Raw genomic sequence first — 15,001 nt, forward strand, 5'->3', positions numbered from 1 at the left:
CTATAACAATTTTGCTTCACCACCCACTGAGATCAAGAGCCAAGTGCCCTCTGTCTTCACTGGGTGCATGGGAACAGGTGTAGCCAGTGATTCCTCTGAGCTTGTGCAGAAGAGGTTGTGACAAAGGCTGTGGACTGCATCTGCACCCAGTGGGCTTTGACACAGTGCCACAATTGATGCCACCTTCCCAGAGTCCCCTGTTGCTGCAGGAAAAGCTTATATTACATGGAGGAGGATAATGCCTCAAAACATCCCCACTGGAATAAATAAGTACCTTAAGCGGCGAATTCAAATCCAGCTTGCTTTTCTACTACTTTTGTAGTCAGTCTGGTAATTTTCATTTGGCCTAGGAAAAATAGAAGTAAGTGTTAAATTCATGCTTAAAAGACTGCCTCTCTTCAGAGAGATTTGTTATCCTTTTTCTCATTTTTAACAAGTAAACTTGCTTTTGCAGTGGAGATTTTGACATTAAGTGTCTTGATAGAATAATAGGCATGAGATGGATTGCAATCTATTGCCTCAAGACTTTGCCAGTCATAAACTAAAATCAGTTAATGCATTGAGTTAAATCTTGCTATATTGGGCAATGTGCTAGTAGTATTAAAAAAATCAATCCAGAAAATATATTGATTATATTATCTCCATAGCAACAAACAATAATAGGATAATGTTAGCTTAATAATTGTGCTTTGTGAAAACCTTTCAGAATAATTACTGCATTGTGATCTTTTCACAATGTGGAATGCAATAACACTTCTTCCTTGACTGCAGTCACCATCAGCACTGCGTCAAGAGATGCTGTTTTTGTGTGCATGCATATGTATTCATGGGTAATTTTGCTCCGGGTGAAACAATTCAGCAGACTATTTTGGGATCCATTTTTAAATGGTCAAGACCACAAATTGGCAATTGTTTTCCGTATGGCTTGTTTTCTCCCACCCCCTCTGACAACTGGCTACTGTAAAAAGAGGTCGTTAACATTCCTTCTCCTGCCTCTTTCTTTACAAGACACAAAGATTTTTGGCATGTAACAAAACTAAATGTCCAGCTTCTCTGTTAAGGATTTGTGAGAGAGAGGAACTCTGCTCTAAAGACAGTGCTTCATATCTGTTCCTTTAATTGAATTTAATCTATCATCCTCTAGGAATGACTTGTTCTGCAGGAGCTGAGATATTTGCCTGTATTTTAGGGGACCTGGTTCTCTTGTGCATCCTAGATTGTCATATAAATAATAACCTGAGGTTGTTATGAATATATAGAGATACTTTCTTACATATAAGCAGGGAGGTGTACATATAACATTTTTAGCCTGAAATTTTGGCAGGAGAGTCAGAGGACTGATATATACACTCTTCATCTGGGTCTTGCTCTTTACTTCTACATGAACCCTGTAATTTATATCTTGAGTTAAAAAGAGGCATTAACACAAAACCATGATGAAGGACCTAAGTTTTTAGAGTGGCTCTGTGTAAGCTCTCCTCAGCAATAACAAAAACATCTCTATATTATCAACCCTGTGTTCAGCACAAATCCAAAATATATCCATGTACTAGCCACTGTGAAGAAAAATAACTCTGCCCTAGCCAAAACCAGCACAACTGGTAAAACCTCCCTGTTTAATCCATGAAGTTTAAGCAGGGCTTAAACCATCCTGTGTCTGTGAAAGGCCTTGGGGTCCAGGCAGTAGATCTGGAGTCCGTTCTCCTTCTGGTCATGCCAGTATTTCCTGCTGATCAAGGGCTGGGTTTAGAGATCAGCTGGCAGTGCTGCTAAATCTTGCACTGGCAAGAGCTTCCCCATGGCTTTTGCAGGGTGCCCTGTGCTATTCCCAGTGGTATGGTGAGGTTGCCGCTTTACTTCCGAGGACACGAATGGATGTCACATTCTCTAGTGGTCATTCCTCCATCCCTTTTTCTGTGGGACAAACACTGATGTCAGACAGGTTAAACTTTTAGCACCTCTTCTAACTGTGCATCGTTTTATTTTGATTCTTAATTCTGGAGAGATTTTGTCATTCAAATGTCCCATAATTTGTCTTCTTACTGTTTAGCAAACAGGGATCCCCTTTTCTTTGAGGACCTTCAGGAGAAAGTCCCTGCTTTGAAAGCACTACCTACAATAAGTGACCCTCTTTGGACCTGGAAATGTGCAAACCCTCTGCTCTGTACAGGTGTACTGTGTACGTAAGAAAAGCAGGAGAGTGCAAGAGTGCTAACAGTTTTCCATCTGACATGACATCTTCATCAGGAGCTTGGTTGTGCTGTTTTCCTCTCCAGTCCCTCCAGGTGGTTGCTTTATGGGGAGGATGTGGTAGAAAGGTTGTTTTATATCCCTGGCAGTGGTTACTTTCTGCCACTAGCCCAGCCTCCTAGGGATGTGGTTAATTCAACAGGGAGAGGGAGGAGCAGTGGTTGCTGTCGACTTTGTGCCTTATGCCAAAGCATCTAGTCCTGCATAACTGTTGTACTGAATGAAGGTGCCAATCGCCTCTCTCCTGCGTGCAGATGCATTCAGTTCTGAAAGGACAGCTAAATGCATCGGTTCCTCTGGAAAATATTTGGTATTTGCAGGTGTGTAGCATCATTCACTAAAAAAAAAAAAAAAGAAAAAAGCAAGCCCAGATGGCTTGACAAGGTGCTTTTTTTCTGGTGCTGCTGCAGAATCCAGCCCTGAGTGATGATCTAGAAACAGAAATGAATGGCTGACAGGAGCCAATTCAATCCCCACCTCCAAACCTCAGCTCTTCTGTCTATGAAATTGTCACAGTTGAAATTCTGACTGTGCTTGACACATCCTGTGCTTGCCCTAGGTGCTGGCCAGTAATCTTACTGATTGCTGGAGCTCCCAAATTCTCATTCCACTGCAGTCTCCTGTTTAGTTTCCTTGTGCTATCTCAGCTCCTGATGCTCTCTGCAATCCTCTCTCCAGCCCACACAGGGATTGGCACTGTGTGTTTCTGTCTGCCTCTTCCTAATCCCTTTCCAGGGAGGCCTGATATGGCTTTCTAGTGTTTCTGGGTTTTTTGTGCTCAGATCCTACCAGCTACCACATGGGTGGTTTGGGTCTTAAACAGTGTTTGGCTTCAAGACAGAAAATGAAGAGTAACTTACCTTACGAAAGCAAGGAGATTTTGCTAGAACAGTTATATAAAAATAGGTGAAGAGTCAACTGCCTGCTGTAATGTGGCTGTTGGGGCTACAGCTTGTTGTATTCCCAAAGTGATAAAACTATTCTCTTCTGCACGGGATCCTACAGCACATCTCTGTCTACAGTGGTTTGGGGTAGGTGTGTCCTACCTGGTGGCATTGTCACTCTGGGAGCAGGATGAAGCACAGGGGATGTTTGTTCCCATGGCTAGGCTGAAGATATTGCTCTGCAGACACATTCCCCCTCCTGCCCTGCTGAATGTATGGGCTCACTTCAAGCCTTGTGCGTGTCAAGCTGACGTGTCTGCCCTTAACCTTGTGGCTTTTACAGAGGTGCCATGTGATAGATGGGAGTAAAAGGGGACCTGTCACGCCTATGCCTGGCCTGTCCATGCTGCAGATAGCAGCATGCCCTGTTCTCTGTCAGAGGCCAGTACAATCTATGGGGACATTTTTTCTGTTTTCATGCTTGAGAGCTGCATCCATACAAGGTGGGAATCAGACAAGAGGAAGCTAAGCTTGTCTGGCCATGTTAAAATACAGAAATAGTCCTAGTATCTTTCAGTAATGCATTAAGTGGCATGATTAATATCTGTCACATGTAATGATCTTTCCAGGTTTCTTCCCTTGATGCAGTACTCTGCGTGCTGTCTAGTGCTTTGGTTTGGATACTGTTTTGTGTCTTAGCATCCTCACAATAAAAGATCAAAATTTGAGAGCTGAATTTGTGATTATCTTTAGGTCTTTCAGGCGTATGTTTCATAATTTCAAACTCGGTGGTCACAGATAATTAAGTGGCATTGATTTTATAACCAGTTCATAAACAATGGCAGAGACTCCTAGCAGTAAACGAGGGGAATGTCTCTGAGGAGGCCAAGATACTGCCCACTGAATGAGTAATCTTGTGTCCCATAGATGAGGTTTTCTTGAAACCCACCTGTCTAAATAGTACCCACTTAGGCACTAATGAGCAGTATGAGATGGCCCAGAGCTTGCATCAGAAAAGAAAGCTTAATCACTGTCATCCTAATTCTATGAAGATGGAAGATTTGCACGTGGATGTGTAATTTTTGCAATGCTTATTTCAAAGTCTGCTTGCACTCTGTGGCACCCAGGACAGACTATTTCACAATGGGTTCAGTTAATATATTTTATCCTTTAAAATGACGTTTTCAAGGTCTGAAGTAATCTGCTGCTGATAGGTCTGAGAAGGAAGGGAACACTCTTCTGAATTGGAAAAACTCCTTGGAGGAAAGAGTCCCTGTCTCCCTTTCTTGGGAGAGAAGTCAACTTTCATTTCTTCAAATGCCACTTTGTTGCCCCCTGAAACAGTGCTTTTGACAGAGTGCTCCCCAAACCTTTGTTTTCCTTTGTTATACCTACTGTGTTTGTCTGTCCTACAAGAAGTTGTTTCCATTTCTTCGAATTACACAATGACTGTTTTGCTTCTCTTAAGGAAGGCCAGCAAAGAAAACTGATAAAGCACATTCACCTTTAGTGAGATGTGCTGAATGCTTATGCTAATCCATCTGAGACATTGAGCTCACAGTGAAAATCCAAATAGCAGTGGTCCTCTATTGTCCAGTGAATTCCCTCCTACAGAGAGCACTGTAATTCTCTCTTTTCCTGTTGTAGTTTGAGGATGTAGTTAAGGCAGCAAAGGTGGTTAGCCATCCAGTGGAATTACATGTAAGTAGAGATTGTGTAGGAGAGAATTACACTCAGTTTGGAAGGAAGACAACTTAGAAGACATTTAGTGGAAATTACATACTTTAGTAAAAAAATAAATCCCTTGTTCCTTTCTATTTTTTTTCTAGTTTCTTGAGTTATTATAAATATGTTTATCAAAGGATCAGAAACTGCAGTGAGTCTGTAAGACCTCATATGGAGCTTTTCATGAACACACATTGAACAAATTGTAATTTTCTTTGTATGTGTCTTCTTAATGACATGTTTTCTGGTTTTGATAAAGGTTCCTAGAAGCCTGAATAGGTGTCATCTGTGACATTTACTATGAAGTAAAATAAGGGCCTAGCAGGAGTAAGTGTTATCTAGACAATAGTCCTAGTAAAAATAGTAAGTTTGCAATTATATCTCTATAGCAGGTATAAACAAGGTCTACGGTAACAGCAGGTAACTTTCAAATAGATAAAAAGAAATATTATTCAAGCCAGTGTAATCAGACTGGAGAATTCATCATTGCAATAATCAGGGAGTCGAATACAGCAGCTGGAATAATTTTAGCGTCTGGCTAATTCTATGACTAATTACATTTGTAGCTATGCATACTATAAGAGTAATTCAATCTTTAGCTAATAGTTGGATGAAGAAGAAACCTCCCTCTACTTAAATCATTTTAGAGTTAGCCGTGCATATAGGGTTCTTTTCCTTATGCCTTTCTTCAAAGCCTCAGGTATGTGATATGTCTGAAAACTCAGAAACAGATCAAATTTGTTGATATTCCTTTCCTTTCTCATATACTGTCTGTGTTTCTGTGGCAGAGAAGGAATGTTTTTGTAAGCTACCAGGGAGGAGGATTGTGAAACTTTCAGCTTGTCTCTGGCTCTACCATTGACTTCTTGTGTGGCATTTGGCAAATTGCTTAATCTTGAGTACTTCCAACTCCCCACCTGTGACAGATGGGCATTTTAACATCCCAGAGATATTGTGGAAATGAAGTTTGTAAAGTGAAATGAGATTGAAAAAAGAGAAAGACAAAAAGAAAGCAAGAATCTCATTGCAGTATGCCAAATTAATGTATGAGACTATATCTATATGAGAATGAGTTGGAAAGTTGAGGTGAGTCAACTAGAAGTGTGAATGCAGTGTGCACATGTGGAAGTGTAGTAAATCTTTTCCATGAGAAGAGTCCCTCTTATTCTAGAAGTGGCTGTAGATCTCCTTGAGGGGCTGGTGTAGAGGAGTTGGTTTATTCATCCTACACTTCTTTTTTCCGAAGCATCCAAGTCTGTCCTCCTGTGCCTCAAAACCCTTCTTGAGGTTCTTGTCCCCACTGTTCTGACTAGAAGGCTGCTCTAAAATCTTGCTAGTTTCTTTGATAGTCAATAAATTTTAGATAATTTCAAGCAACATTTATCTACAGCCAGTTTGTACTACTTTGATCTTTTAGTAATGTAGGCCTTTATATTAAATAGATATTTTTCTCTCCCTGGTGATTCCTCCCCATACAGTTCTAGACAGCAAGCATGTCTCCTCCCTTTGGTCTCCTAAAATGAACCTTTGGTTAGCTAAAATGGACCCTCCTAATTATGACTTGTAAGACAGGCCTTCTGTTCCCTGAAGATCCTTGTAACCCTTTTCTCCACTTGTTCCCTTTTTAATTCATTCCTTTTGAATGTGGCAGCTCATCAGATTTACAATGCAGCATTCCAGAGAAAGCCTATCCCAGATACTCTACATCTGTAGTTTCCATCATACTTTTTTCCGTCATACATTTTCCATCATCTTTATCTTATGGTTAACGTGTCCATCCAGGTTATTCATTTCTAGCTTATGTTCAAGCAATCACCTGCTACTGCAGAAGTTCTTGGAGTTAACATAGTCTCTCTCTAAGGCTGTGAAGCTTTGCTTTCAACTAAAGACTCCCCTATGTTGCTGTTGTTCAGGTTCTTCAGATCATCCAATTCTTCTGGTACGACAATCTCAGTTTCTCTGCTTGCTGAGGAAAGGATCTGTCTTTTCAGAACCATGAACTTCACTGAATCCTGACGACCTGTTGTGCTAAACTCAGTCCTCCAAACATTGAACAAGGTTTGTCTCAGGATTGACCCTTGAAAAGACTGTGGATTTCCTCCTTTCCTGGCTGTACCTTTTCTTTCTACTCAGTCCATACTCACTTCCCTACCGCTTCAATGTTTACTGTCTTTTCTTTTTTATCCTGATTTTCATCCTTTTGGGTGTGATCATGGTTCACCAGCCACCAGACCAAATGCATTACTGAAATCTGTGTGCATCTTTCATTGTTCCCTCATCTACAAAATACGTTATCTTCCCAAAGAGAGAGAGCAAGCAGTGTATCCCGTTTCCCATTCCTGTGACCCTCTTTCCATTAAGTATTTGCTGTGAAGTGGGGTGCCATGGGGTGCCTGAGGGACTGTTAACTGGCTGGAGTTGCTCCATCCAGCCATGCCACTTGCGCAGTGCAGGTGCTTTCAACTCTGCTGTTAAAAGCATATGATGGGGTTTGTGAGGAAAATCTGAGGACTTGGTCCCACGCACTGAGAAATCTTGCATGCTATTGAGGTCAGGCTAGCAACTGTGTGTTAGCTTGCTCGTCTTCCCCTCCCTCCAACTCTTCAGTTACCAGCCTATTAGAATCAGCCATTAACCTGGTCAATGGGGAGAAACAGCAAATACCAGAAAAAATGATGTTCTTTTCTTAATTCCCGTTTGGAAACCTGACTGGTTGAAATGGTAAATGTCTCAAGAACAGGCTGAAAAGGGTCCAAAACATGTCTTGCTTTTGTAATGCCAACACACCCAGGTGAAAAAGGATGAGATGAGTACTTCACTGGCGATTGGTCTTGGGGGCAAGAAGGTAGTGCTCTGCCAAAGCTGCTGAGGTGGCTTTAAGCTGGGGTGCTGCTGAATGGGCATGACTGAACTGTATTGTGCCATCTGATCCTTTTGGGTGATAGGGTTGGTTGAGGTGATATCTGGATGCCTTCTTATCCTTTTTGTGATATGACTTGAACCCAAGAACCTTGGTCCTTTCTGACTGGGAGAGGTAACGGATGACAGAAGAAGAACAGAGTAATGAAAGGCACAGAGTAAGGGCAGAAAGAAAGGAAGAGCTCATACAAGAGGGGAAATAGCCATGTTTCAGGGAGGGACTGAAGCAGTTTCTCTGAAGTGAGACAACAGCTCTGTGTTAAGGACAGCAAGGACTAATACAGCACACAGTAATAAACCTGCCCACTTAGGTTTTATTAAAGATCTGAAAAGGTAGAAGGAAAGAAATTTACAATTTGTTTGGTGTTTAGTTCAGGTAATTTTTAAAAAAATTGTGTAATGAGATCACGTTGTCCAAATTTTCATATGCAGATTCAATTAGTGTTCAGTTAATTAGCCTTTACAGATGAGATTAACTTAATTACATAACACTAACCTCTCTTAATAACTATTAAGGGTACGAAGGCTGCCTTTAATAAATTTAGAAGGGCTATATGTGTTTTTTAAAATCTGAAATGACACACACATAAATTAAACCAAATTACACACAGAGGACAACCATTAATGGTAACGATCAAAGGAAACAAACTATGTACATAGCTCAGAATCAGGCTGCTTAGAAGTTCATGCTGTGTTCCTCCTCTTGTCTGCTGGCATCCTAGTGATTTCACTAGCATTATTACTGGAGATGATGTACAGTGTGGGGTCATTCCTTCAAAGAGGGTTGCAGACTGATACAAGGTTGCTCTAATTAAATGTTAGCTTGTGTTAAAAAAAAAAAATTTGGGTGCTAGATTATTAGCAATTTTCTTTTTCAGGTGGTCTAAGGAAAAAAGACGTGCAGAAGCCCATTGAAGGCTAAAAATCTGATCCATAAATGTCATTCATTGTCATTATGTACCATAAATAACTGTATAGATTTTTTATCTCTTGATATGAGGTGTGCACACAAACAATGATGCTGTGCTTATTAATATCACAATGAAACAGAGCATTGCACATCTGATATAGGGTAATAAGCATGGAGCATATATGGGACTAGTTATGAGGTATGGCATCTTTGGCTTCTGAGTCACAAGTTGAATCCAGGGTGTCTTGGTAAAGTGACTGACATCAGATAGTATCTGACTTTTCAGAAGGCAGCAACAAAAGAAGCCTTTTTCCCTTGGCTGTTCTTGCATGGGTAATGTTTCCCACTTACAGTGAATTTTGATGGGCTCATCACATCCATCTCCCCAGAGCTCAGCAGCTTTTGTGACATTCAGTACACTACAAAATTCAAGGGCTACCCTCATGGCATTCTCTAGGACCCATTTTGGAGTCCAAATTTTGAGTTACTGTCAGGAGCATGCATCTGCTGGATCCCAGCTTTGTGGCCTTCTTTAAACCATTTTATCTCATGACCGTGAAGGACTATACTGAAGTTCATAAACCACATCATTTGTTTTCCACCTGCAGGAAGCTGAAATGTTCAAAGCATCCTCCATACAATTTGAGTCATTTCCCATTTGCAGCCACGAGATCTGCAGGTATTGAGCAACTAAAAGGAATAGTTTGGATAGGCCTCATGTTAAACACCCCAAAAATCAAAGTGCATTGCTTCTCTGAGATACTGCCTCTTTCTGAAAACTTTGGCTTAGTGCCTACAGCCATTTTCAGCAAGGAGGGAAGATGACATTGCTGCAGATTTTTTCCTTGCTGTGAGCAACTAGCAAGGTGAATATGCAATGAGCAGAAAATTGCTGAAGTATCTGTCTTGGAGTGGCAGCATCTATTGAAGAAAAGGAGAGGGAATACTTGAGCAATTGCAGCACTTTCATGTATGCAGCTCAAGCTGAAGCTTCAACATTCAGTATCTCAAGAGAAATGGTTGGCAATTACCAGACTGTGCTCTGTCTGATGCAGACCCAGATCTTGTTCTCTTCCATGGGGTTTGTACCTCTATCCCTGAGAGCAGGATTTGGCCTCGTGAGTGGTTCTATCCTCAGATGCAGCTGATGATATGTGCTCAGAGGAAAGGGAGAATGCAAATTTCCTGCAGGGAGGCAACTGCCAGCCATGTAAACAAAGAACCTTCTGGGTGTGCAGCAGTCAGCCCACTTGAGCTGCTGTTTCCATGGTATACCAGATGCTGTAAAATATGCTTTCTTCAGGGGAAGAAGCTTTTCCTACTCCTGCATTATCTTGTTTGATGATGGACTGTCCTCAGGCTGGTACCTCACTGTATGGGCCACAGTGTGACAAGTCCCCACTGGCCCAACCGTTTTGTGAGTTGATGATGTTAATTCACATTCTGCAGCTTCCAAACAAAGAAAAACCTAAACGGTTTTTTTTAAACTTGGAACATCATTGCTAACTATGATTTTAATTGTTACTAGTGAGTGTTTAATGTGCTACAGTTCTTCCTGATGCCCACGGTGTCATACCATCATACCGTGTATTGTTTTGCTTTTCTGTTTCCTTCTGTTTTCCTAAAAAGTCGGAATACATATTTTTCCCTGATTGTCCTCTTCCTAATACCTATGTTGCTTCGTTATGATTCCTGGTTTAGGGAGGTTAAAGCCACTGGGTACAAGCCAGCAGGTACCATTTCTGAATTTGACTGAAGATCACCCAGTGGAGAAATATGAGGAAAGGAAGCAAAGAGAGGTGGTCTCTACTTCCATTTTCTTGTGAAACAGCAGCTGGTGGTGAGCTGGTGCTTGGTTATATCATAGATACTAAGTACAAGTGCAATTATAAACATGGACAAGCCTGCAATAATTGCTTGAAGCAAACCAACCTCAGCCAGTGTAAATAAGTTACTAAAGCACTTATGAGGCTTGCTGTGCTTCAGACATGACTCACAGGAGGAGGAGGATGTTTTTAGGGTGCCTGTCTATTGGAAGCTGTGTTTGGGGATGATGCTGCAAAACTGGCAGAGCTGTGTGCACGTGGCATATCCCCTCACTCTGTTCTGAGTCCATGCAGGTTCATTGGCTTTCCTCGTGGCTATCAAGAGCAAACACAGGTGCCTTTTTATGGCTCCAGCTTCCTCCAGCTGAAAGGTGTGCCTTGGTGTGTAAGGGATGCACGCACGTCCTCTCTGCCTTGCCTACACTCTGGCCACCACAGCTCTGTAGGATTCTGTGTCTGCTGTTGGCTTCTCTGTCCCAGGCCTGCTACCACAAGACCTGCTACCAGGTGCTTACCAGGTCCCTGAAGGAGGCCAGGACAGCAGTGGGTCCCAGGGTGAACCTGGGAGGCAGGTAGTGGTGTGTGTGTGTGTGTGCAGGGCATGAGAAAGTGTCCTGGAGCGTAGAGAATGAAAGCTGCTTTTACTCCTGAGGACGCTTTCTCACAGTCTTTCCCAGGTGCTTTTCAACTCCTCTTCCCCCATCCTGCAGGCCTGTACTTCTCACTTTAGGGGAAAAAATAATTAAGTGTGGTTAATTTTAAGCCAGTGCAATTATTTAGGAGTCCTGGAGGTGGAAAACCAGTTACTGGTTAACAGACCTGATTTGAAATGTGTTCTGCCTGAACCCCCTACTGTAGTGAGCCAGAAGCAGTTCTTCCAAGAAGCTGGGTTTCTGGAAGGCTTTTTCACTGAATCATTTAAAGCCTAGTCTTCTTGAAAATGTTAATATCCTGCTGGCTCACTGGAATGCAGCTGGTGGGTACAGCAAGTGCAATACCTATGTGTGTGCTTGCAATCCAAAGCACAAGTGAGCAGGCAGGGTTCAGGCTGCAGTGTGGGTGTCCTTGCTGAAGGCTCAGGCTAGGAGGGAAGTGAGCTGGAGAGCAGAGCTGATTTGGCATCGTCCCACAGGACTGGAAGTTCCTCTGCCCTGACCAAGCAGTGCAGCTGTGATACAGCAGCGCTTTGCACCCCTTGTGTGCCTGTGCCCGGTGACCTGGAGCTGTGCCCTGTGAGGCGCTGGTGCCGCGGCATGGCTGGAAATGTCAGCTGTGCTTGTGCAGGTTGGGGCTGCGCTCCTGGGCACAGCGGTCAGAGCGTGCCCGTGGGCTGAGCCTGCTGTGCCAGCCTTAAACAGCCGCCTGGAGATCAGGGCTGCGGGAATTTGACCCCAGGATTCCCCCTTGCATCGGTAGACAACCTTTATAATGCTGAAATCATAGCAATTGCAGGCTGAAATCCTGCAGTGGCTGGAGTATCTCTATAGCAAAAATGCAGGTCGGTGTGAATGTATATGTGCCTTTTCCCCTCCCGCAGTGTCTGCAGATAAAAGCCTTTCTGAGTTAGCTGTATGTGTATTTGCGGTATTAAAAAGGCTTTGTCCACCTTAGTTTGCTAATGGATGAGGCTTTTCTGCTTACCTTAGTAGTAAAGAATTTTTCAGGGGAGAATATATATTCTTTTCAGGCAATATACATTCTCCTCAGGCTGTCATCTAATCCACCTCTTTCGTAATTTTATCCTTAGCGTCTTCTTACATGTCATCCAGTGTTTTTTTGTAGCTAAAGGAAAACCTAGAGTTCTTGCCTTAAGCTGGAGAGGTATTGTCCTGCAGAATAAAAGTATTATGAGTCCAGGATTTAAAAAAAAAAAAAAAAAAAAGCACAACTATAGTATAAGAAGAAAAAAATAATTGAGGGCCTCCATGAGAGGAGGAGTGTAGGTGGTGGCAAATGCTTTGCTAATTTGGACGATAAGTTAGCACCCAAGGGTGCTAAGTCAGATCATTACCTTTGGTTACCAGATTTTCTTTTGCTTAGTGTGGTAAAATGCTCTCAAAGCATACACACATGACATGGGCTTGTTTATCTATGTCAGCAGTAGATGTATTTACAGTAGTTTGTATTGTTCTAGCTAATATTCTGTGGTATGTCATAAAAACTAAGAAAGATTCAGTATGAGACATAAGTATTCTACACTGTTAGTGAATTTTCTCTGAAGAATGAAGATAGATCACGACAGTCTTTCTTCCATTAATATAAATGCAGATTAATGCAATCAAATGTGTTACTTTTTCCATAGACAAGTTACAAACACAATGGAGTATGGTTCTCAAATACTGAGGTTTCATTAAAACAGATTTTTTTATGTTCACTTTTGGGGATATATTTTGCACACCTTCTCTAGATTGATCAATTTGAATTCATTTAAGACACTAATAATTTAGTATAGTGGCAGGTTTTTAGATAAATGGATACCAATTTTCATCAATTATGAAAATGAAACACAGTAAAAATACAAAAAATTTGTAAAAATAAAGCTGTTTACTATTCTGTAGAGTGTAGCAGCTGACTGCCTTGTGCTAAACTCTGACTTGGCAGGTTTGGGGTTTTTTTTAAATAATGTGACTAAAACCAAAACAAGATGACCTTGCCATATTCCCTGGGCTTCTCTTTTGTGTAGTAAGTAATATACTTATCCTCTTATTAATTTCTCTGTTAGTTTTCCACCCATTCGCATATCCGAAAAAAATTGAGTCAGGACGAAAATGATGAAATTAGTTTAAAAAGAATAAATCATGAAATGGTAACAGATTTTGGAGTGTAAAACCATGATGAAAACGTGCTTCATGGCTGTCCAGCTCTTTTTTGGGATTGGGATTTGTTTTTCCAGGCATCATTTCTAGACTCTGTGTATGTCACACGTGGACAATGATAGAAAGGTGAGGTAATGAGTTAATACCATGGTTCTCCTGGCTGAGGTTAAAAGCTTTGTGTGTGTTAGAAACAGTGTGTAATAGAGCTTCTGCTGTGCACTTCTCTAAAATACTGTGTTATTTTTCTTTCTTCCAGGGTTTTTGGGAAAACCACACAAAACTCATAACGGAGTATGGACCTGTTTGTGGGTAAGCTTAGCAGTGCTATCAGCTTTCTTCTTTCTGGCTCTTGCTCTTTGAGTTTGTGGGGTGGGAAAGGAGAAAATATCAAGATCTTCATCAAAATGCAGAGTGCAGTGTTTCAGTCTCGGGGACAGAGGTGGAGGATGTTTGATTACATGCAGCAAATACTTTTGGCTTATTTTAGTTCAGCATTTGGCATTGGACTTCATTTTTTCTCTCTCTTATTTTAATTATGCACATAAAGTTTAGTCCTTTTCAGAACTGTACAAAGCTACCAGCCTTCAATATTCTCTTTTTATCTGCATATTCTTTATACTTACAGTGAACAGTGGAAATAATAATTTGTCATCTTAAAACCCCCTCAGTTTATGAAATAGTATGAATTTGATTCAGCTGTTGCTATCTGTATTTATGCAAAATTCCTAAACTTAAAATACAATGAAGTACAGATTAGAAATGAGGCATTCCTCTCTATAGCTCAGCTGGGCTATCTTAGCAGTTTATTGGAAGTAAAGAGGGTTTAAGCAGTATATCTCTTCGTAGAAGCCCTTCCACATTTCTCTGAATGTCATTTCTGTTCTAAGAACTAATTACTTTCCAGTTGACATCATTTAAAGTGGAAATGTCGTTGTTTTGTGGTATCTTCTATTGTTGTGGACAGTTGATGTTTGTAGCATAACTATTATTTCAATATATAATTATCAGGCAATATCCACAAAATATAGAAAATGTCGATTTTTTTTTTTTTCCCCCCCTCCTGTGGTCTGCAAGGAGTTTAAGACACTTGTAAGAGAGCATGTATGAATGTCTGGGTGTGTACATATGTGATTACAAAAGATACCAATATGCTCTTTATGCTCTTCCAGCAAAAAAGCTCTAGCAGAAAGAAGTCAGGCTCAGGCATTTGATGCTCTAGTCACAGCCACCTTGTGGCATTTATGCTCAGCCCTAAGGACAAAGTGCTGCAAGAAGTGATGGAAATAATGAATTCCAAGGGTTAGGTACTTGTCTAGGAGAAAATAATACAGTGTCTTGGCTAGCCAGGAATGGGAAAAGATATTCATTAATGTGGTGGCAATTTGTATGTTGTGTAACAAATGGAAAGTGACTGAGGCTTATTATCTCTGTGACCTTTGGTGTGATGCCCTTAAATGACAATAATGTAAGAACACTGGCATTCATTCCTCAGTATACTTCCTCCTTATTAATATCATCCCTATTTTTTTTCTAAGCTGAAGTTGAGACAAGTTGCTATTTAGTCATCTGTCTGCTCACTCAGCCAGGCAAGGCTATGTCACTGGAGAAAGAGATGTATAGTTACAGTGTGTGAGCAGATAGAAAGTTTCATTTCTCCAATCTACTTACAGA

General features: G+C 41.2%; 1 protein-coding gene across 3 annotated transcripts in view; it reads left to right on the forward strand.

Moving 5' to 3' along the window:
* Positions 1 to 15,001, forward strand: part of TBXAS1 (thromboxane A synthase 1) — a 260,715-nt gene that overhangs the window by 98,110 nt on the left and 147,604 nt on the right. For all 3 annotated transcript variants that reach the window (XM_042050428.1, XM_042050426.1, XM_042050427.1), the window contains one exon: positions 13,587 to 13,639. In XM_042050428.1, coding sequence (XP_041906362.1) covers positions 13,587 to 13,639 — 53 coding nt within the window. The remainder of the gene's footprint in view (positions 1 to 13,586; positions 13,640 to 15,001) is intronic.

Source organism: Corvus kubaryi, unplaced genomic scaffold, assembly GCF_017639235.1.
Source record: "Corvus kubaryi isolate FWS band 111438036 unplaced genomic scaffold, C.kubaryi_AGA036_p1.0 74, whole genome shotgun sequence".
Taxonomy (NCBI): domain Eukaryota; kingdom Metazoa; phylum Chordata; class Aves; order Passeriformes; family Corvidae; genus Corvus; species Corvus kubaryi.